The sequence below is a fragment of the Branchiostoma belcheri genome, unplaced genomic scaffold (genome assembly GCF_001625305.1).
Source record: "Branchiostoma belcheri isolate BF01 breed outbred unplaced genomic scaffold, Haploidv18h27 scaffold11, whole genome shotgun sequence".
In the NCBI taxonomy this organism is placed as follows: domain Eukaryota; kingdom Metazoa; phylum Chordata; class Leptocardii; order Amphioxiformes; family Branchiostomatidae; genus Branchiostoma; species Branchiostoma belcheri.
The window spans coordinates 4,456,850-4,481,294 of record NW_017802491.1 but is presented as its reverse complement, the minus strand read 5'-3'; the positions used below and the strand labels follow the sequence as shown (position 1 = coordinate 4,481,294).

The window sequence follows — 24,445 nt, the reverse complement described above, 5'->3', positions numbered from 1 at the left end:
AGGAAGGAAGGAAGGAAGGAAGGAAGGAAGGAAGGAAGGAAGGGGATGGAAATTATTGAATGAATGAAGGAAGGAACTAAAAGGAGATATTTTGTGAATGAATGACGAATAATGAATGGATGAAGAAAGGCTGGTAGGCAGACAGGTACAAGCTATGAGTGAATGAATGAGTAATTCGATTGGAAACGGGAAACGTGAGCTGATACAATAATGTATCCATGCCATGGTGCGTATTTTAGAATAGAATAAGATGCGCCATCTGAAAGAAGCGAGTGAATCATATATTAGAAATGACGTCTGCAATAACAAACGTATGTCATCCCCATGTTTGGCAGTTATGGTCTAACGTCACGCCTCTGGTGTTCGAGAAAACCTCGGAACACTCCGACCTCGAGATGTCGTTTGAAGTGTTTGGCCACGGGGACTCGGACCCCCTGGATGGGCCGGGCGGGACCCTGGCACACGCCTTCTTCCCCGGGCCGGGCATCGGCGGGGATGTGCACTTCGACGACTCCGAGACTTGGACCGTGCGCTCTTTCAGAGGTAACTGTTAGTTTTAAATCTCCAATCAGATTCCTCCGGGGACAAGGCACGGTAATTTGATCGTGTCTTGTCCCCGGAGGAATCTGCTTGGAGATTAATCATCATAAGCAACTAGATTATACTTGTTATTCAAGTTACCTTGACAGCTGTCTTAAGAAGCGAGAAGAAGTTGAACCTGCCCATACATGTACTAGTATCAAGGTTGACTCTTTAACCAACCTCCTTGCTAGAACACATTACCTCGTTGATGAAGTAAGATATCAGACTTATATCACTGTAATTGTACCTCTTTGGACGTCTTTATCGCTGTCCCTTGTAACGATGTCCTGATATGTTGCCGCTAATATTTGCCGCTAATATTTGCATGTATTTCCCGGTAGGCACAAACTTGTTCATCGTCGCGGCGCATGAGTTCGGGCACAGTCTGGGGTTGGACCATTCTGACGTGCAGGGTTCTCTCATGTTCCCGATCTACCAGGGGTACACGCCCAACTTCAAACTGCACCAGAACGACATCAAGAGGATCCAGGCTCTGTACGGTACGGAATTACTTTTTTCTGTGTCGTGTTTTTCATGTATATTCATAAGGTTTATTATACCTATACCTATACTTATACCTATATCGACGTAACTATATTCAAAAGCGAGACAATGTTATACACTCCTGACGCAGTATTTTAATATATTATTTACGGATTTGAACTTGCATATAATTAGAGCCATTTATAAAAGTAGGTCAGAAGAATCAAAACTACTTTTAGAATTAGAATTGTAAGATATTAGCAATAGTTTCTCATGTGTACACGTTGCCAAACATTGTACCTGCTACAATTGTACCTGCTAAAATCCTCTCAACACATTTCTACAGGGAAGAAACCCTTCCGTCCGCCGGTTGTGCCACGCCCCGAACCCCCCACCGAGAACCCGGACAGGACTTGCTGCATTCTTTGAGAAGCCGCTGGAGGGCGCTATCGATAGGTTCTGTATTGCTGTCCTGAAATGACGTCATGGAAGGCTCATTGCTCACTGTAATGCTTAGATGTGCCAAACGCGATTGTTTTTTAAAAGGTCCCGTAAAAGAGATGGACACAAACTTGTATTCTTGGCTCAGTGAACGCTAGACATCCGGGTAAACGATACTTTAAAAGACTTACTTCCGGATTTTTCATCACTCTTTTGTGCTGTTTTTTAATAAAGGCTAAAACCATCATCTTATGTTGTCCTGCTTTTTATAAAGTTCATTAAGTGCGAGTTCCCACGTATCGCAAGACAGGCAACAAAAGAGATGATAAGCTAGATAATGGGAGAAAGAGAGAAGGAAAAAGAGATAGTGAGAGGGACAGGGCGTGTGTGTGTGTGTGTGCGTGTGTGTGCGTGTGTAGTGTGTGTGTGTGTGTGTGCGTGTGTGTGCGTGTGCGTGTGTGTGCGTGTGTGTGTGTGTGTGTGTGTGTAGCTGAAACTGTAACTGATCTTGAACTAGTTAAGCTCAAGACAGACAGTTATCCGGTCTGGTGTACGCTTTACCAGTCCCAGACCAACGTCCAAACACTATGATTATGAAGAAAAATGATGCGAAGGAAAAAGTGGACTGCTTTGAAAACATTTTCTAAGAGCTGCATCAGGTTCCTCTATGAGACGGTCTCCAATTGCACCCTAAAATGGCCGACGCTTCTCGCTGCTAAGACACGTAAGGTAGGTCAAGGTCTCGATACTCCCTATTAGTTCATGCGTATGCATCAATTGTTGTATGTAAATACAGCTGCAAGTGTGTTTGACCAAGATCTGACCAGATCCTGTTACGTAGACCCTACTTTACTTACACTGATACGTGCGCCACTGCACGTACGTTCGTCGGAATCAGTGCCAGTGCCATATATATATTATAATGACCTGGATGCCTAACCTTCATCGACATAATTTACTTTTAAACCCTCCTCCGACGGTCTAGACCCCCTCGAGCCTTGTTAGAGGTGATTTTTATAAGGAAAGCTGCAAATATTGGATGGATTCAAAGTGTAAAAACCAAATGCTTCCTCTTGAAATGGTAGTTCCAAGAGACAGGTTTGTATCGTGCCAACCAGACATTAAAGAGCACACCTCTCCAAGAAGGTCGTGTACCGCACCAGAGTTGGAAGGACGCGACAGTAGTCCCTGTTCGAAAAAGTCCCACCCATCAACAATTGGCAAATTACGACCTGTATCACTGACCTCACAACTTACAAAAGTGTCGGAATCCTATGACCGATCGCCAACATTAGATGCATCTTTCGATCCAAGGCAGTTCGGGTGCGTTTAAAGGGAAACCCATGGCAGTGTTGGAAGCATGTATTGCGTTCTAGTATGACAAACAGGACTGACCACAGATCGGACTGCAAGATTTTGGAGTGCAAAAGAGAGCACTTTGGACAATCCTTGGTGTTCGTTACACTGACTACTCAATGGCTCTAGCCACCACAGGCCTTAAGACACTTCAAGAAAGGCGTCTGGACTCTAGCACATTCAGACCCATCAAGTCTATCCATCCCAAACAAACAGATATAGAGACTCACCTATTCCCTATCTGTCTAGGTTACTGAATTGAATGATTGCATAATTATGTGTTTACTTATGCATATTGCAGAAAGTTATTAGTTCGCAGTATGTTCCACAAATTCATTTATTGCCTGCCTTATTTATCTCACGAACTGATGCTTTAACTAAGTGAAAACCAAGTAATGTACTATGAAGTTTATTTTAGTGTCAAGAGTTTAAGAGTAATTTGTGAAGACCTCTGCGAGGTTGTGTTTGCCAAATCTGTATGAAATGCTCAATTCACCCATGCTTGGCTGCGATGTATTTCATTAAATAAACCATTCATTATAAATAATCATGCTGACGTAAGTTGTTGATAGACTTTACCACCGTAGGTGTCGACTTTCCTTTAGTTTAAGGCTTGTTTTGACTGGAATCTTTTGATTACGTCTAAAACTTTTGTTTACGTCTAGTCTAAAACTTTTGTTTACGCCCACGCAAACGCCCACACAAACGCCCACGTAAACGCCCACGCAAACTTCACGGAGGTCTGCGCTGTATGGAGTCGTGCAATTGATCTTGAACCAGTTAATTAGCTCAAAAGGGAAAGTTATCCGATGTGGTGTGCGCATTACCAGTCCCAGGCCTACATCCGACTAACGTCCGAACACTATGATTATGAAGCAAAATGTTGTGAAGAAAAAAGGTGGACTGCTTACTAATAGAAAACATTTGGCAATTTTCCAGACAGTTGTATAGGGCGCCAATAGCTATCAGACGGTCGAGATCTCCTATTGCATCCTGAAATGTCCGTCAGTGCTCGTTGCTAAGGCGATCGGTCAGGGTCAGAGACACCTCATTGGTCCATGCGTATGCATCAATTGTTGTGAGGAAATAGTGGACTGTATTTGACCAACAGGACCGAGAACTGACCAGATTCAGTCACGTAGGCCCTACGTACTTCACGTACGCCAAACCGCGCGCCACTGTACGTACGTTCGTCGGAATCCGTCAGTGCCATTTTCACCTGTAAAGCCTGCCATGGCCACACAAACAGACATACGGCACATCATGGAGGAAAAGGTAAGTGCACGCCAGGATTATCTACAAATCTTATATTATCCGCACAAATGAATACATGGAAATGTTTTATGCACTTGAACTAAACGAAATGTCAACTGAATAGATTTTGAAAACTGGCAGATGTTTCAAATAGTCAGTTTTTTAAATTGTAACTGCTTTTTAGTGTGGGGGTGGTATATGTGTCTAATTACCTGGATGTCAAACCTTCATCAACGTAATTACGTAAACGGATGGTCCGTTAGAAAATGAAACAGCGAAAAGCTGATGGCGGCGAAAGGCGGTGACGTACGATACACATACATCGTTTGTAATTATATGTCTGCGAACAAACTTTTCACTCTAAACCCTCCTCCGATATTCTCGGGTAACTCAAGCACTGTAAGAGGTTTTTTTTTATATTCGATTCAAAATGTGAAAACCTCTGCTTCCTCTTAAATGGTAGTTTATTTCCGGGTATTGCTTTATTTTCCGCTGTGTTCAAGACTACGTCAAGTTCACTGATGACTGGGTATTACCATCTTTTCAAAGGTTTTCACGAAAAAAAAGAACACTATAAAGTAGGGAAGGGGCTGGAATGTCCCCTGTATATATAGTGCAGAGACAGGTTTGTATCGTGGCAACCAGACATTAAGGAGCACACCTCTCCAAAAAGGCCGTGTACCGCAGAGTAGTTGGAAGGACGTGACAGTAGTCCCCGTTCCAAAATCCCACCCACCGACAATTGACAAATTGTGGGTGGCTATATCACTGACTTCACAACTTGCAAAAGTGGTAGAATTCTTGTCTCGAAAGTGTTGATCGCCAACACCTTTGGACCCTAAGAAGTTCGGGTGCTTAAAGGGAAAATCCACGGCACACTATATAGCTACCTGGTGAACCTTGTCAATTTTCCGTTCTGAGAGACCACAAGAGAGCACACTGGCATTCACAGACTTTCGAAGGCGTTTGATTGCATTAATCATACAAACCAAACCTAATCAATATTGGGGCAAGGAGTACACTTGATTTTGAGACTTTGTGTCATCAACGCCAGAGGGTTCACTATGGGGTCCAACTGTCCTATTGGGGAAACTCAGTCAGAAATTCTCAGTCCCACAAGGCACACTTTTGGGTCCACTAATCTTCCTGGTCTTGTTTGATGACGCCGTGGTAACTGCAGCTGCAGAGCGATCGAAATACGTTGATGATTTATCCTTGGCCGCGTCACGGAGAATTATAATTAGTACATCAATGCAAATGGAGTTAGACTGCTTCAATGACTAGTTAAAAGATTATCACATGCTGATTAACCCAGACAAATGTAAAACCCTGGTAGTTTGTTTCATGAAGTCCCCCCCCCCCCCGCCTTCTCATCAACCAAACTGGACGCGGTGTGCGTCATATATGCCTCTTGATGGTTTCGATCCAAATTAACTTGAAATAGGACAAGCAAGTATACTCTCCAAGCAGAAGTTTGGGTACTGGGTTATTTTTGGCGTGCTGTTAGACTTTTTATCGGGTTTTTCTTTTTTGTACTGGAATTTTTGTTTTAGAAATTCCAGTGCAAAAAGAAACCCTGATGAAAATGTCTCAAAACACGCCAAAAATAACCCAAAACCCAAACCTCTGCTTGCAGAGTAAAGCAAGTAAACATGATGATTGGTAAAGGAAATGACAATGACAATAGCAGGGACTCCAACTGAAATCGCTTTGTGTACTTGTGTACCGTTGATGTAAGTTGTTGATACACTTTACCACCCGAGATGTCGTCTTTCCTTTCGTTCAATGCTTGCTTTGACTGGGGCCTTTGTTTACGTCCATACATCTTAGCCTACCCACGCCCACGCAAACGTCACGGAGGTTTGCGCCCTATTGAGTCGTGCAATTGATCTTGAACCAGCTAAACTCAATAACCTCATTGAACAGTTGAGGCCATTTGCAATTACAGTCTTGTCATTACAGAGAAGACAGACAGTTATCTGATGTGGTGTGCACTTAACCGGTCCCAGACCAACATCCGAATACTATGACAATGAAGCAGATGTTGTGAAGGAAAAAAGTGGACTGCTTAGAAAACATTTGGTAATTTTCGTGAGAGCTGCATGGGGCGCCTCTATGAGACGGTTTCCAATTGCACCCTAAAATGACCGACAGTGCTTGTTGCTAAGAAGGTCGGTCAAGGGCTAAAGATGCCCCATGGTTTCATGCCTATGAATCAATTGTTGTATGAAAATAATGAACTGTGTTTGACCGACAACTGACCAGATCCAGTTACATGGGCCCTACGCGCGCCACTGCACGTACGTTCGTCGAATCAGCGCCAATTTATATATTTCCCCTGTTAAAGTATGCCACTAATGACGACGCCCCATTGTTTCTTGCATATGCATCAAATTACGGAATATATTTACGGAATTTTGCAGCTGCTTTGTACGGTCACATACGCGCGAGCGGATGTTATCCATTTGGTCAAATCAACATGGCCTAAAGACAAGAGCAAGTATGTCTACATGTATACCTCCTCTGAAAACCTGCTATAAAGATGTACTTAATGTCGCCGATCGTGATATATCTAGCAGCAAAGACTGATTTCGACCTTTTTTGCTTTCCGGGCTAGGCCTTGAAGTATCTAGAGTACTATGGCTACCTGAGAAGGAGAGTGGGCAAAAGACCGGAAGCGGAAATGAGGCAAGCCATCGCGACGTTTCAGAAGGTTGTCGATCTGAAAGTCACTGGTACGTTTATAACTTCATAATCCACACAAAAAGCCATAAATTCACATATAGCTAAAAGATAAAGGAGAAACAAGTCGCCAAACAATATGGCACGCCCTTCTAGCTATAGTACTACTGAACAGCATTTATAAGCTTCCTGCTGCTGTAGAACTCTTTATATTAAAAAAAATACTATATGTTCTTTACGACCTTTGGTCTACTCTTTTCTTTTAATGGGTACAATATGATTCTCTTCAATTCTTAACATCGTACAATTATGGCCCACTGCAGGCGCACTGGAAGACGACATTTTGCGGAAGGTGAAGGAGCCGCGGTGCCTCCGGTCTAACCCCTTCGCCGCCATGACGGAGGATAGTGCACCCCCCGTCAGGTGGGGGAGGCAGGAACTGACGTACAGAATCGTCAATTACACCCGCGACCTGACCAAGGAAGAGGTGGACGACGCCGTCAAGAGGGCGTTAAAGGTATGGCGGAAGGGAGGGAGAGAGAGAAGGAGAGAAAGAAGGAAGGGAAAGAAGGGAATAAGTGAGGAAAGAAGGAGGAGGGAGATTGTACGAATAAATGAACGAATCACACAATGATTTTAAAAATGCCAACTAATGAATAAAGGCAGACAGGAAGGAATCGACAAGTAAATAAATGAGTGAGATAGTGAGATAGTGAGTGAGTGAGTGAGTGAGTGAGTGAGTGAGTGAGTGAGTGAGTGAGTGAGTGAGTGAGTGAGTGAGTGAGTGAGTGAGTGAGTGAGCTATTCACTAGTAAACTAGAAAACAGTAGTAAGCTGGTGCAATGGTACAAAGACAAATGTTATTCCATGATGCACGTTTTAGATTGTAGTGAAATAGCAGTGATGTTCACACTATCAAACGAATGTGACCTCCACGTTTTTCAGGTGTGGTCTGACGTCACGCCCCTGGAGTTCGTGGAAACCTCGAAGAAGTCCGACATTGAGATGTCGTTCAAGGAGCACCCCATGGCCCCCCTGGACGGGCCGGGCGGGACCCTGGCGTACGCCTTCTTCCCCGGGCCGGGCATCGGCGGGGATGTGCACTTCGACCCGAGCGAGGATTGGACCGTTCACTCTTTCACGGGTATCATTTTCTGCAACTAAGTATCATAAGCTATGTCTGTTTTCATACACTTAACAGATGAAGCGATAGGGAGTTGAATATATATACATAACCTAGAATTGCTTTATCAACATAACCTGTTGCTTATAGAACGAGCAGAAAATCATATTGCCTTCCTGAGTCTGGCATAAACCTTAGGCCTGTTACAACCTTATCATGGGCGACTGCATTGACCAAGCTCCACCAAGCCTAAAGCTTAGCTTTCCGATAAGTTTGCTACATTTCAATTATTTGATACCTTGCTCCCCCTTTTCCCGGTAGGCACAAACTTGTTCATCGTCGCGGCGCACGAGTTCGGGCACAGCCTGGGGCTGGACCATTCCGACGTGCAGGGTGCCCTCATGTACCCTTACTACCAGGGGTACACGTCTGACTTCAAACTGCACCAGGACGACATCAACAGGATCCAGGCATTGTACGGCCCCCCTATTGATCTCCCTTTCCAGCAGCCGTCGGTGCTGCAGTCAACGATGCAGTCGTCGCCGTGGCAGCAGTAATCATTGGTGAGAGCATCCGAAACAATAGTGAACAGCCTTTTTATTGGCATATCTTGCTAATTGCTGGCATTTTGCAGCTGGGGGGTTTACTTTCTTTTATTTCCTTGAAACAAATGGCCTTTGGGATTGTTTTTGATGATGGGTAGAGCTCTAGAAGTGATGCTATGTTGCCGTGTTTGTGTTCTGGGAGGTCAAAGGTCATTGAGGCCATTATACGACGAACTTCTGCCGATACAAAAATTAGACTTTTTGACTAAATGGACAATTTTGGCTAAGCTACTCGTACCTTGTTAATGTGACTTTTCAATAGTTAAACACCCAAGTATGTGATTTTTGACAGCTCATTTCTTAGTGTTTATCATATAACGTTATTTCAATTGGAGCTCGACATGATGGGCTGTGCCCCTGAGTAGCCGAATTTGTGGTAAAACGGCGTCATGGAAGACAAAAGCCACATTGTTAAAGTCCCGTAAAAGTCCCGTAAACAAGATAGACACAAATTACATATAATGTGGCCTGTTTTAACACTTTGATACATTCGTGAAGGTTAGACATCCGGGTAAACGATGCTTATAAAAGGCAAATTAACCTCCTGTTGTGAATCATCTGCTACTTGACCAATTTGCATCATCCTTGTGTTGTCCTTTTGGACTTTCAAAACATTTGTCTTCTCTTTATTTGCATATCAATTAATAGTTCGTACTTATAAACCTACTTTTCTGACAACTCTCAAGTGTCACTGACGAAAGGTGGTGGATGCTATCTGAAACATCTGACCCTTTCCAAAATCATATCCGGTTGCTTGAATTACTGTGTTTTGGCGTATCTTATTACCTGGATGTCTAACCTTCACCGACGCGACAAATTAACCACCCCGACAACTGGATAAAGAAAAGGTATATTACTTCTGGATGTTTCGTGTGCCATTGATCACTATTGTGTGCCATTGATACTATATACATGTATTGTGTGCCATTGATTACTATTGTGTGCCGTTTGTTTACTATCGTATACCGTTGATCACAATTGTGTGCATTGATCACTATTGTGTGTCAATGATCACAATCGCTTGCTATTGATCACAATTGTATGCCATTGTCACTATTGTGTGCCATTGATCACAATTGTGTCCCTCTGTCACTATTGTGTGTCATTGATCACAATAGTGTGCCAATGATCACAATCGTGTGTCATTGATCACAATTGTGTGCCATTGTCACTATTGTGTGCCATTTGTTTATTATCGTGTACCATTGATCACTATTGTGTACCATTGATCACTATTGCGTACCATTGATCACTATTATGTGCCATTGATCACTATTGTGTGCCATTGATTACAATTGTGTGCCATTGATTACTATTGTGTGCCATTGATCACAATTGTGTGCCATTGATAACAATTGTGTGCCATTGATCACTATTGTGTGCCATTGATCACTATTGTGTGCCATTGATCACTATTGTGTGCCATTGATTACAATTGTGTGCCATTGATCACTATTGTGTGCCATTGATTACAATTGTGTGCCATTGATCACTATTGTGTGCCATTGATTACAATTGTGTGCCATTGATCACAATTGTGTGCCATTGATCACTATTGTGTGCCATTGATTATTATCGTGTACCGTTGATTACGATTGTGTGCCATTGATCACTATTGTGTTCCATTGATCACAATTCTGAGCCATTGATAACAATTGTGTGCCCTTGATCACAATCGTTTACTATTGATCACAATTGTGTGCCATTGATCACAATTGTGTGCCCTTGATCACAATCGTTTACTATTGATCACAATTGTGTGCCATTGTCATTATTGTGTGCCATTTGTTTATTATCGTGTACTGTTGATCACAATTGGGTCCCATTGTCACTATTCTGAGCCATTGATCCCTATTGTGCGCCATTGACCACAATTGTGTGGCATTGATCACTACTGTGTGCCAAACGTGATTTAAAAAAAGTTCCGTAAACGAGATGAACTACTCGTATATGCCATCCTGTTTTAAAAGGGTCGTCTGCACTTAGATACGTTAGACATTCGGTTAAACGATATTACAAAAGACAAATCAATCATCCCTACTACTGGATATAAGAAAAGGGATATTACTTTTGGGCGTTTTGAGTGTCATTGATTACTCTTGTGTGCTGTTATTTAATAAAGTCTAAAAACGAAATCATCATATGTTGTCATTGCTTTCACAGAGTGCTGTGTGCCGTGAAGTACGTATACATTCGAGGTCCCCGTGATCTTTTTAATAATAATGGTTTATTTCAAATGCAATATTGCAAAAAAACAGATGCCACCTGGCAGCCGAAGCTGAATTATGTGCAACTGTTCACAATGTATCCGAGATAACCTTAGTAAAAGATATTAAGTCTAAAATGACGGATAGGTGGCAAATTGGATTAAAAACAACCGGTATTGTATAGTATTATTACATAAAAGCATTAAAATGGAGGGCGGGTAGGAGGCGTAAAAAGTAGATTTGAATATGTACATAATATATAACGTATTTTGATATATAACATACAAGGCGTGCGTTAAGGTAAATGGCAGCACACGGTCATACACAGGACAAGTGGGACTTGTCCTCTGAATTCCATGGTCAATCGTTACATGTCCAGGGTGGATTCAATAAGACTGAGTCAAAACTTAAGAAAAAAACACTGATGTGTAGGAAAGTCACGCACAACGTGAAATCCGGATAGCGGAGTTCGTTTTTCAGAAGCAAGCGCAGCTGAAACACACCTATAAAAAACGCCGGCGAAATGCCTCAATATAGCTATGGTACTTCCGTTGAATAAAGTGCTTTTACTGTTTTTAGGTTACCAAGCCTTAAGGTATATATTTTTTTTAGTAACAGATATTAGTAATTAGGTTTCTGTCTACTTGGTCATTATTAACAATGAATGGTGTTCTTGCATCATTGGTCATTGTTAACAACAAAGGATATTATATTCTTGCATTACTGCTTCAAAAGGGAAGCGTAGGGCTGTGAAGAAAGAAAAAACTTAATCAAAACACAAATTCTGAAAAACGCACGCTATCTTTAGATTCTACTTGTTCTATTTTGACATTTCTCTGTCCTTATCAGCTATCTTCTACAGGGAAGAAACATTTTCAACCCCCGGTAGTGCCCCCATGAGAAAAAAAAATGTTTTCCCTTGCGAGATGAGTCTACGAAGGTCATATGATGTTTAACGTTATACGTGCAGTAAAGGTTATATGGCATACCCACCTGATAGTCTTGCGACATCCTTTGCAGGCTTGCCTTCAGGTCAGGAAACGTTGGCCTTTCCTCGGGGAGGGCCATCCAGCAACTGGTCATCAGTTTGTAGCTTTGGGATCAGATAAATAGAAATACTATCAGTTTTTTTATCTTTGTACGAATGAGGCTTAAGATTATATGAAATACGCATTGTTCTTCCATATTGCTTTCAAGATTTTGTTGTTTTTTAATAGAAGAGAATGGGATATACAGGACATCGCAAAGTTACGATATTAGATCAGATTCTTATCTGACTTCATTCCAATACTCTTGCAGTAGCGTACGAGGGGAAAATGACTACTAGTAACCTGCCACTGGGTTGCTTTTTTGTTTACTTACATTTCACCAGGGCAGCCTCTCGGGTTCTCCAGTCTGCCACCCTTTTCTATCATGTCCATCATCTCTTTGCCGCTAATTCCTTCGTAAGGACGTTTGCCTACAACATATTTTCATAAAGTATGTCAATACCTAAATAGATAGATAGATAGATAGATAGATAGATAGATAGATAGATAGATTTGATTTAAATTTACTGTGACGTAATTATAACTTAAATATGTATATTATACATATTAAATGATAGTAATCAAATTTTCCATTGCAGTATCATATTAAGAGATACATGTATCAAAAATACAACATTAGTAATGAGTTGGAAAAGACCAATGGTCACGTACCCATCGCCATGATCTCCCACAGGAGAACGCCAAAGGACCACCTGAATCAAAATGTAAAATATGAAATATTAGCTTGAATGTAAGAAAATATAGCACGAAAGGAGATGCCATAAGGAGACTGCGGATAAGGTTCATCTTGACAGGGAAAACTACAGTATATCAATAATGAGTCTAGAGACAGCTACTCACACATCACTCTGCGTTGTGTATACGTTGTAGAAGAGAGACTCATATGCCATCCACCGCAACGGCAGCCGTCCCTGAAGTAGTAAAATTATTCTTAGTTCGAAAATAAGAAGGTTACATGAAGACCAGGACAGTTTGGTCATAGCTGATCGAACGTGTAGAGGAACACTCACAGACAAATACATGTAGAATAGAATACAGCAAGCCATATAATATTGCAAAAGGTTGTTTCTCAAGTACTTTTAAATCATGGCAAAAAAAAAAACGGAAGTGTACTTGTAGTGAAAGTGAATATGCTAAGTCGTTTTGTGATAATATAATAGCCCCATAACTCGTACACCCATTATTGAAATGGTGGCAAGTATATCTGTAGTACCTTTGTGCTTCTGTTGTATTCGTTGTCCTCGAAGATGTCACGAGAGAGCCCAAAATCTGAGACCTTCGCTACCAGGTTTTCTCCAAGAAGAATGTTCCTGGCTGCCAAATCACGGTGAATGCACTGCGAGCAGACAGAAACATTATGCTGGTATATGAACGAGTATATATGTAATGGAAGTGCGCCTATGGGCGATGTCCTTGGTGCTGAAAAACAGGTTTAGTGCCGTATCCACACAGGAAACATGGAACTACTTCGCGCCTCTGTGCAGCAAAGTTCACATGAGCCCCTTGCAATTCCAAATTAATTCCAATCACTGGTGTCTATTTTAGCTTTCACCTGCATCATTGTAAATTAAAAGTAACAACATTTACTGACATGTCATGGGGGTAATAAATAATGATAATGGCAATGATAGTAATGAAAAACGGTAACGAACGGAAACCAACAGATGATGTTAACTTGAATGGTACAAATTGATAGCTGACAATTCTTCAATAAATACCTGCATCGCCGCCAGATGGCTCATACCACTGGCCACGTCGATACCGAACTGGATGAGCTGTTCCATCGGAAGCTGGGGACCAGATTTAGAAGCTGCTTGGTTCCGGTACACTGACTCGGCATTGGGACCGGCCTTCAGCCAGCCTTTCAGGCATCCATTTGGAGCGTACTCCACCACAATACACAGTGGACCTGTGGGTATAGACATCACGTTATTTTTTAATTAAGACAACAACTACAGGATTTAAAAACATCATCTTACCCAATTTACACAATTACAAACATGAGTAGTGTTAGAGTTACGTATACACATGTACAACATCAGGTCAACAGGTACTGTCATAACAAATTGACATCACGTTATGCATCATATTGTCAAAGCACCGCTTCTGTCTGATTCGGTGAATCGAAAGAAAGCACTATCGATACTTATCCAATCCACACATGGATTTCCGTTTAGATTCAGATTTCACTTACTTCTCTACACTACAAAAAAACACAAAACTTTCAACTAACCGTCTACAGTACATGCCCCAACCAGGGAGATGAGGTTGTCGTGTCGGCCAACAGTGACCATGATCTCCAACTCTCCCAACAGCCCTCTCTGGTCAAAGTCGGATGCAGAGTCTGTACAAAATGAAACAATTCTAGTTAATACGTATTCGAATATGAAGTAAGGCTACACTCCAGTTTGAATACTAGTACGAAAACTGCAAAATATGTATGTGAATCCAACCCTTATTTCATTGGAATTGGCATGCTAAACTAATAATAATTTGAATTTGTATTATCTCATTTTTATTGAAACAATATCTATGCATGTCACATTTACTTTATGTATTGAACCGCATTGTTAGCAGTAACACCTAGCTTCGGTGCACAGTGAAACAGTAACATCTAGCTGTGCTGCATATGGTAATCCAGTCACAATTGCCTTGATGAAGACAACAAGCGGTGTTCGAAACGTCAGCTCTTGTTACACAACTGGGTGTGAATAAACAAGAGGATGTAACTTTGCTAGTTAATAGTAATGAAGAACTACATCTAGTACACTTTAACATCACCTTGACCTTTTAAGGTCTTCACTGCCACAGTTGTTGTCAGGCCTCGCTGGCGGAGTTCTCCCAGCCGCACCTGTCCAAAATTCCCACTGCCGAGGCGCCTGCCCAGCTTCAGACTGGCCCTCGGGATCTCCCAGAAATTCAGAGCCATCACTTGCGTCTTCTGGGGTTCCTTTATGCAATAAACAATGTTGGTAATGACAGACCATCATAACTTCGGTGTAAAATATGTATATGGAAAACGTTTGGGAGGCAGTCCTTAAGCGAATAATTCATTATCGGCTTTAAGAGAACATCAACCTTCCAGGAAACCACCACTTAAGAAAACCTACCTCTTGATTTCGAAGTTCCGCAAGAATTCCCCTGAACCTTGCTCTCGGTCCAGCGTGCGGAATAAGCTCATTCAACGTGAAATCGTCAAGGTACCTCAAGGAATTGCCATCAACACGCTGATCTATTGGTCATTGTAAAAAAACAACAGTTGTGCCCAATTGAAAGGTATGTCAATATACATATCTCATATACCTCAAAAAGAAAACATTCGAATGTTCTTTTTCGAACTTGATAGAGTAAATACGCACCTCTAAATGCTTTGGAATACCCTTCAAGGTCGCAAGCTCTCAGCCAGTCTGTCACGTCGGCCACGGTCTGAATTTCTGAAAGCCTGCGGTAACTCTAAAACGCATTGTGAATAGAGTCTTGATGGCTCATACAAGACAGCCGATGGAAAAAAATGCAAAGTAGGAGCACCGAAAGTTATGTGGGAATTAAGATGTATGGCTAAAAATGTAATATTTGTAAAGCAAACACATAATGTTTACCTTCACATGGTCTGGCCGTTGTACCTTCATTGGTATGTCACTCATGGCGTATGCCTCGTTGCTATGACCTTCGACTTCTGGCGTATGGCGAGCGATGTCGTCCAGAGGAAGAGCTGTCCTGTCCGGCCTGGCTTCCGATGCATTTGGCCATTTTTTCCTGGCGAAATGAAGTTATATTCAAAACTAAACCTTCCTACATAAATAACTAAATATATTTTAATAATAGATTTTCAATGCGTTTCTATGTGGACACATTCACGTAATCATCAATACACAAGATTTTTATTGCAATGAAGTACATCTGTATTTACAATTAGTAGTGAATGTCAATGGATCTAATTTATGAGGAAATAATGATATTTGGTTGGCGAAGTGTGATGAAAACATCTACGTATATTAAACGTTTCACAAGTTAAATGCAGATTGACAATGATACACATACTGTAAAAGAACGATCACTTTCCATGACACGTACCTGTAAAACATAAGTGCGGCTGCGATGGCAAAAATCAGGACACCCGCTGCAACCGCTCCACCAATGACAGCCGCCAACGGAAACGCTGTTGGTTTTGTTTGAACTAGAAATAGACGAAAATTGTTTGTCTTGATGCAGACCAAATGTGTATACTATATGTAAATAAACAGGTTATTTTGTACTGATAACTAACCTTAGGGCTGGCAATGCATAATAGATACTAACACTAAGAAGCGTTACCCGGGTGGACAATATTGACATGCTATAAACATGGCTTTTATACAAAGTACCAGTGAGGATTTGTCGACTTGTTTTAATTTTTCTATTTCTATTGGTCGTTGGGTTTATTATAATTAGTACTTACCATACACTTCTGCAGCTGCCGTCCTTGCATGCAGGCAGTCGGTGAAGTTGCCTGCACCGGCGCTTGTAAAACCCCGTACTCTGAAGGTGTACATGGTGTTCGGGAGGAGGCCAGGAAATGTCAGGGACGTGTTGCTGCCTTGGGTGGTCACCTCGTGAAGCAGCTCACTGTCAGAGCAGTTCATGGTTGGGCCGTACCGGATGGAGTAGTGAGTGATGACTCCGTTTGGTACAGCAGGCCGCTGCCACGTGATGCTGATGGAGTGACTGGAAATTGAAGATGTTTGTAGCCTTGAAGGAGGCCCTGGAGCTGATGAATGTAAAGATAAGGAAAAGACTTATCACAAGATGAACACAAACGTGTTTGGATGTACAGATCATTCTGAAGATATTGAAGATTCTGAAGATACTAGTACTGAAGATACATCATGAACAGTGCAGTTTGGATATACGTCTGTCTCATGGCTTATCTACAGTCAATTTAGTAGAAAAAAGATCAAGCATGCCTTTGAAGATCGTAACTTGGCGATTTCCTCATACTTACGTGCATCTCTGGTTCTCCAAGTAAACTGCACAGAGCGGCTCCAACCTTCAGAATTCTGTGCCCTTACTTGCCCAATGTAGTCCGTAGCCGGTGTCAGTCCGGTGATGTTGACGGTCCCCCGTGTGCCTGCGAATCCAACAGAAGTCCAGTTGCCCCAAAACGACTCGCCCTTCCTCCTGGACCTCACATGTATGGCAGTAACGGGCTGGTTCCCGGTGAAGCCCACGTCAGCTGTAGCGTAGAGCGTTGTCGAGCGTTGTGAAGCCACAGTCACGTTTATTTCTCCGGGCCGTTCTGAAATGGAGCCAACAAATACATACATATGACTGATGCCGTCTCCGGCGATGTCCATTCGGGAGGGCTTGTAATTTGCTGAAAAGGAACAAAAAAACGTTTATATCATTACACATAATTGAGTCATATTATGTACATTATGCGTTTTGTTACCTAGAACGATCAGCGTTGCAGGCGATGATGTATCCGTTTGAAGAGAGTTTGCCGCTGTGCATGTGTACTCTCCGTTGTCTGCTCTCTGTACGCTGTTAAAAGTCAGTGTACTGGTAAATGTGTGCTGAGCTTGGCTTTGTATCGTTGTGACTGCTCCGGTTGGAATTGTGCGTCGGCCGCCGTGTCTCCAAGTAACGTTAGGCATGGGTTCACCTCGGCCCGCACAGGTGAACATTGCTGATTGGCTTAGGGACTGAGTAATGTTCTCTGGGTCGTTGGTGACCTCAGCTGGCACTGAAAACACAAAAGGTATAGATCGTTACACAGCATAGCATATAAACTACAAAACTAAGCTATATACTACCAAATACCGCCAGCTGGTGGTATAACTCATCCAGAATTCGGAGAAATACATCGAAAACATCTTCAGGAAATGTTTTTCATCGACGACATAAACCTTCTATTATTACTAAATGTATTTCAATGGTACTCCTGAACCATTAAGCTACCTACTTTCCTGGCAGAGTTGTCCTGTCCAAGGAGAAAGACATGCAGGGCATATTCCAGAGACTGTATTACACGCAGAGCCTCCGGCACAATGTCCGCAAACTGCGAAAGATAATGTTCAATATATGGCATGAGCAAATTCGGACTACGTATTTTACAAAATACAGACAAGTTCGGAAGCAAATGTACGTCAGAGAAGGGCAAAAAGTCCCAATCTATTTACACCATCGTTGTATTCATTGGCTTTAAAATGGAATCAAAATCATTTTAGGCAATATTATAAGTCAACCAACGTCAAATGTTTTTAACGTTTGCGCTAGCTACAGCACTTTTGGTAGCTTTGATAATTTGACAGTTGCTGAGATCTACAATCCTACGACGGCAGGCAGTCGCCATCAGCTACATAAATATTGGGCATACCTAACCTGAACATGACGTTCCATTGCCGTAGTAACCGTCCACACAGGCGCATGTGAAGGAGCCTGGAGTGTTCGTACACGTTGCGTGTAGGTCACAGTTGTCCGCGTGCATAACGCACTCGTTCAAATCTAAAAAAATGGATGAATTGATTGTTGTCATTGCATTGGGACAGCTTGCAAAATCGGACTTTGAGAGTTTGACATGTTACGTGAATTTGTTACTAGAATAGAACTTACCCGTGCATTGGACCCCATTACCAGTAAACCCTGTGTTACAGGTACAGGTGAAGGTGCCGTTACATGTAGCGTGGGCTGGACAGTTGTTCCCATTGATAAATGCACATTCGTTGGCATCTGCATGCATATATTAGATCATGTGAATATGATGACAATACAAATAAACCAACCACAAACATGGCAAACGGGAGCTTCAATAATCAATAATCAATTTGATTACAAGAATAACATCCCACTAAAGAAGGACAAAATTGTAATTGTGGTTTCCACAGACCACCGTCATGAAGATCATCTGAACAAAAGCCTTACAAGAATAGGTGAGATTGAATCCTGTAAGTGTTACACTCCCATCACTGGTGAAGACGAGTTGAACTGCATTTGTGCTGCTAATGTAGGTTGGTGGGAGGCTAGATCCTGTGTACCTGTATGTAGGAGGAGAGGATACCTTTGTTACTGAGTTGGCTTGTGCAATTCATATGGTGTGCTGCCACTATGAGGTATTGGTAATTACCCATTCAGGGCCTGTGGTTCAGACCCATGTTATCTGCAACAAAAAGAAACACAGCCACTGTATAAAGTAGATTATATTAGAAGTGTTTGCACTGTTGGATAAATGTTAGAAATAGCTACTGTTTTGGATGTTCATGTTGCCGGCCATATATTGTACCTAGTTCTTGTTCTCATTCTCACTTAGTTAGTCTTGTACTAAAAGCTTTCGGGAGGACGGCAGGTTTTGGCTTGAGCAGATGCACACATTCATACTAGCAATCACCTTTGAATTTCGGATCCGTCTTCAAAGATCCTCAGGTTGTCATATCTAGACTCCAGATTAAATTCCTGAAAGTCTAGTCTGACAAAGTTTCCACTGGGGGCTCTGATGGTGTACACACAGTACTCATTGTTGCCATAACTTCCAGGATACCCAGGGCTGGTGATGATTCCTGATGCATCCACAAATATACCCCCGCAAGAAGCTGAAAGTAAAATGAGTACAAAGGATTTGTTGTAAAATTCATCTAAGCAAATAGCGTAATTGCCAATGTGTATAACTCTCGACTCGAGTTGAACGATTCAGATGCCTTGTAAGTCATATCTGTCAGAAGAATATATTAAACAACTAAAGGAGTGTGCCGCTGCTCATGAGCATGCCAAAAATCTTAGCGATTACCAAGGATTACTAAGTTTCTAAAACGGATTTCCTCATTTCAGGACGGATCATAATTACCTTGAATGGCAAGGCCACATTCGTACCACCGTCCATACCAGATATTTCCGTTGACTGAACCGTCTCCAATCGCTCCGTAGTTGAACTGATCTCCGCGAAGACGTCGCCAAAAGCCTGTAACAGAGACATCTAATTACACGTCGGTGCTAATTATAAGCTACAAAAGGAAATGTCATGTCTTGACGAATTTAAGGATCCTACATTATGCGTCTGTCTATGCAAAACATTTACAATGGACCATTTGCGTAATAGGAATTGTCACGTTGAAAATATATAGACTATAGGCTTACCTACACCAAAAAGCAGTTACTCAAGCAACTGGATATGATATGAATCCTGTTGCTTGAGTAACTGCTTTTTGGTGTATCTTATTACCTGGATGTCTAGCTAACCGTCACCGACGTATAGGCTCACCTGTTCCACTGCAGGACCGGTAGTCACTATCTAGGGCCGATGAAGGAGGATCGACTAAAGCACCAACCAGCTCACAGTGGTCTTGTCCGTGCCCGCCGCGGTCACCAATATTGCGGAACGTTCCCGACAGACTGTCACTCATCAGGATTTTGTACCGAGTAAATGAACAGAGTATGACTCCAACATACAAAGGCCGACCTCCGTAGCTGTACTGACTTCGTTTGACATACTTCGCCCCGTGGCAGCTGTTGCAACTGTTGTCGACGTTGAAATCGTATGGCGTAAAATAGTCATCTGTGCCGAAAGAAGTTGTAGGTTTAATTTAGTACATGTAAACTTTTTCACGAAGCTCTAGTAAAGTTTTTTTAACAGGATGACTCAATAAGGGATGTATGGACTTTCATGGTCATTGGAATGTAAACAAGAAGCCATAGGCGACAATTCTCCGTGAAGTTTTATATATTTCAACAAAATCCCAAGCGTCAACGCCAGACCTACTGTGCAGACATTATAATTAGGCAACGGTTAATACCACGCTCGTCCCCAGCGCCCGTGGAGAAGCCATAGGTTATAGATCGTGGCTTAGCCCAGGCTATGGAAAATAAACTTTCTTTAATGCAAATCTGTCGTTTTTGTTTTCTTTGCGCTATCTAAAGGGTTAGGATAACCTACTCTACTCTGGCGGTATTGTCGTGCGCGCTCGCTAGTACGTAACGTTACACGGCGGCCATCTGAATACATGTACACTGCATTCTTTCTACTATCGGGACCTAAAACAAGACGCAAGATTCCTATTTTGGGGTATAAAATGCTGTCACAATGGTAATATATACCAAATGAAACGGACCTTTACAAAGTACCTCATTTGGTGACGCTATGAGGGTGTACCGTTATCCCTCTACATTTGCCCAGAAGGGAGTTAGTCGCGGAAGGAACTTAGCCACGGAGGGAGTTTTGGCATTCTCCGCCCGCGCCACAAACTCTCGTCCCCAGGACAGTTCACTCTGCTACCCAGCATGCTTTGCGCAAAATGCGTTCTCGGCCCCAGGACACAAATACACGCTAATGCTTCCGCACTGTGTTGCTCTGGGGACCCCGCCGCGCGCCCAGATGTGGATTTAATTATAGCGCGCTAGCGGACGCTGCGGAGGAGCGTGGGTTAATACAATGAGGGCGCGTCACAAGCATAAAACATACAAAGAGCTAAATCCATTACTGCTCCCAGGGCGTGTAAAGATACTGTGCTTCAAGTTCTAACTTCATTTTAATTACACACACACAATCATTGCATTCACATAAAGATCGGACTATCATGGTCGTGTCTAGTAACAAAGACAGCCCCACCGTCTTACGGTGCCTGTACCTAATTAAGCGCGCCTGGAACAAGCCAAATTCCAGCAACAGTGGCGGTAAGCACCGCGAGTGTTACTACCGCCGGCCAGATAACCAGGATATCTGCTTACAGTACCTCTGCTACCAGACAACTGCCTAAACCTACGGTCTATTCCACAGGATTGTAAAAGTAGGGATGTTTCGAAAATAACCATTTACTCCAATATCAAAACAGCTACGGTAAAAATAAAAAGACGTGCATCATCCCGGACATAATGCAACACCACATGCGAAATTACACAGATATGCGACGTACGGCAGAATGCGTTTTGGCTGCGAACATCTTCCAAAAAACTTGGCATCTCTTAACCATGGGCAAAAACATCTGGAACCACTTATAAAAACCACCCCGTATCTGCATGAACTTTTACCTCCCCCCCGCTATTCCAAACAACGCGTTTTTCTGGACCGTTCCAATTCGCCTCGTAATTGTAGGGGTGCGTCTGCGATATTACATTGACCGCGAAAGCAGCAACGGCAAAAATACACATTCGTGCATCAACACGGGCATGCCCGCAGACGGCGTATAAAATTGCGTGCCGATTACACGAAGAGAACCCAGTGTTTTGACTGCGAACATGAAAAATCAGCCGATTACAACACTCCGTCCGGAGGTCCTGACCTCCTTCACGGAGTAATAACATTATACCATACCCGGGCCGCGATAACGTTCGATAACGGGTTCCGGACCGGGCCGTACTTCACGGTACGGCCCGGTCCGGAGCCCGTTATCGAACGCTTCCATGGCTTCCATAAGACGATTCGAACGCGTTTCACCCTACCCGCGTGTGCCCCTTTCGAAAATTCGAATACAGAATCCGGACGTTGGAATTGATGTTGTTGCATTTTAGGGTTTAGTGGCACCAACTTTGGGCTCATCTTGCATTGAAAGGCGCGTTTTCTTTGGTGGGTATGGTATAAATAAAATACAACACGGTGTATTCCGCATCGCCCTCGGTCTCGGCCCTCCCGCGAGTCGGATCGCCCTCGGCCTGCGGCCTCGGGCGATCCGACTGGCGGTCGAGCCGATACCTCGGGCGATACGGAATACCCCGTGTTGTATTCTATATTTACCAAATTATGACCAAAGTACTCCCTATGTACTTTACTATCTAGAGTAAACTAAGTGACTAGAAACCACGACACGGAGAGCATGTACTAAGTAGAAACGCCAACATGAGTATTCCATATTTGTGGTATGTAAGTTCATTAATTGCGTCGTGTACCTGGCTAATGACAGAATACTTGTATGCCGAGGTTTGGAGTCGGTGAGTCAATTTCATTGCTTCGATTTTTCTTTCGCAGCTCGTCACGACCTAAAAAGAAAACACCCCCAGGCACGTACTCCAGACCAAAGCAGGGTACGTGTACGTAGTAGTCAAGGACAACAGCCACATGATTAACTAATGTCTGAAGATAGGGAAATGGGCTGTGCTTTACCCAATACGTGCCGACCAAAGGTTGGTCTAATGTAGCCAGACACTTGACTTTTGAGTTTTGAAGTTCGATTCTTTCATCTCGCCGATGATTGAAGTTATATGGTTGCCACGTAAATGCTAGTAACAGAGGCATGTGTCAATATTCTGCTTTCCGATTTTAACAGCAAGTAGTAAGGTATACGTAACATTTGCAAGCAAAGACATAGAATCTTCACGTGGTCTCAATACCTGCTGACTTGGTGGAATCAAACACCATCTATCCAGTAACTATGGTGACCTGTCCCTGGGGCCTGTTTGGTACACGGTAAAATTAAACACCACCAGTAACCAAGGTGACCACCAACACAGTGTCTCCTGCAGGTCATTGACCTGCTTTGTTTGGAATGTAAGAAGAGGAAGAAGAAGAGGAAGAAGTAACTGACCTAAAACAAATGGTTTTCCTTTTGCGAAGGTAAACATAATAACAGAAGTTCATAGTATCTAAGCCCAGATAAGATTCACTTGTAGTGTTGTACGTGACTGCTAATTTTGTTCAATCCTGGGACCAGTAACATATACTGTTCTCTGCTTAATGCTCCCGACTATTCGACAACCAAAACCATCGCATTCATCAAAATGAATGTCGCTTATAATCATTAAAAGCGACATTCATTTTGATGAATGCATTGGTTTTGGTTGAGCTTCTAAGTCGAATAGTCGGGAGCATAAAGCAGAGACGGCTACACTAACTTGATTTCTCAGTTCTTGGCGTTTTGTAGGAAATCAGTGAAACGGACAGACGACAAAAACAGACCCGGGGCTTCCTGCCCTAAATGCTACCAGTAAAAGCCACGAAGCCAACCTATACTAAACTGATTTATAATTCAAACGATGAACCTTTTAAACAAATTAATGCAAACACGAACATGTGGCGGTTAATCATGAGTCCGAACCTGAATGGTACTTGTGCATTTACTTTGTTTCTTGCAAATCAAAATAAAATGCAGAGGGCAAACCAGAGAACAAAGCTGCCAATACCTCGTGCGTTGTGCCATCACAATATTTGCTCAACAGTGCAAGACAATATTTGACCAAAAACAATGCTCCGACATGAACACGTATTCTAATTTATCTGTATCAAACTCGTGTATCTTAGGTCTGTATCTTTGCGTTGCTGATGTATTTATGTTCCTGGGCCAAGTGAGCCCCCCAAAAAGTTGTAAGTATGAAAAAAGTACGGTTGTTGATATCTACAAATGAGTAAACAAATAAACGTTACTTACCATTTACCACCGAGAAGGCAGAATCGAGGATCAAGAAGATTAGGAAGAGCTTCAGTGTCCCAAAAGAACACCGTCCTAAAGCTACGGCCTTAAACATGTTTCTACTGTCTAAGCCCAATTGGGAACATCAACTTCCTCTCTGAATTCTTGTGTCAACAACACTTGTGCTTTTTGCCCTTACTTCCTCCTCTAGTGCGCATGAACATATGACGGCAATGCACACATATCGAGGCTAGAAAACAAGTGTGAGCAGTTTAATCATTAAACCGCTGATGCCCATAAGGTCACCAGTTGCCAATGGGCCTTACTGAACTCTTTTACTCGTTCCCTCTTCTGTCTC

The 24,445-nt window shown here is 42.6% G+C and overlaps 4 protein-coding genes across 4 annotated transcripts in view; 2 read left to right on the top strand and 2 right to left on the bottom strand.

Moving 5' to 3' along the window:
* Positions 1-1,766, top strand: part of LOC109483262 (stromelysin-2-like) — a 4,332-nt gene extending 2,566 nt beyond the window's left edge. The window contains exons 4-6 of the mRNA XM_019786256.1: positions 333-543; positions 924-1,082; positions 1,412-1,766. Of these exons, the coding sequence (XP_019641815.1) occupies positions 333-543; positions 924-1,082; positions 1,412-1,494 (453 nt within the window). The 3' untranslated portion in view covers positions 1,495-1,766. The remainder of the gene's footprint in view (positions 1-332; positions 544-923; positions 1,083-1,411) is intronic.
* A 1,899-nt stretch (positions 1,767-3,665) lies between these two features.
* LOC109482489 (stromelysin-1-like) lies at positions 3,666-9,188 on the top strand. Its single transcript, XM_019785216.1, has 5 exons — positions 3,666-4,137; positions 6,734-6,851; positions 7,122-7,315; positions 7,744-7,942; positions 8,243-9,188. Exons 1-5 carry the CDS (start codon positions 4,096-4,098, stop codon positions 8,476-8,478), a joined length of 789 nt encoding a protein of 262 aa, XP_019640775.1. The 5' UTR covers positions 3,666-4,095; the 3' UTR covers positions 8,479-9,188.
* A 2,265-nt stretch (positions 9,189-11,453) lies between these two features.
* Positions 11,454-15,479, bottom strand: LOC109482186 (fibroblast growth factor receptor 3-like). The gene is made up of 12 exons (XM_019784885.1): positions 15,382-15,479; positions 15,142-15,235; positions 14,893-15,014; positions 14,570-14,732; positions 14,016-14,126; positions 13,501-13,691; positions 12,996-13,118; positions 12,623-12,693; positions 12,434-12,474; positions 12,096-12,192; positions 11,727-11,826; positions 11,454-11,480 (listed from the first exon to the last, which is right to left on the bottom strand). Exons 1-12 carry the CDS (start codon positions 15,424-15,426, stop codon positions 11,454-11,456), a joined length of 1,185 nt encoding a protein of 394 aa, XP_019640444.1. The 5' UTR covers positions 15,427-15,479.
* Positions 15,480-15,786: 307 nt separating this feature from the next.
* On the bottom strand, positions 15,787-24,345 carry LOC109482175 (sortilin-related receptor-like). Its single transcript, XM_019784876.1, has 12 exons — positions 24,106-24,345; positions 20,013-20,306; positions 19,599-19,712; positions 19,146-19,347; positions 18,683-18,795; positions 18,374-18,490; positions 18,143-18,265; positions 17,724-17,819; positions 17,211-17,504; positions 16,764-17,057; positions 16,221-16,529; positions 15,787-15,959 (listed from the first exon to the last, which is right to left on the bottom strand). Exons 1-12 carry the CDS (start codon positions 24,200-24,202, stop codon positions 15,787-15,789), a joined length of 2,226 nt encoding a protein of 741 aa, XP_019640435.1. The 5' UTR covers positions 24,203-24,345.
* Positions 24,346-24,445: the final 100 nt, after the last annotated feature.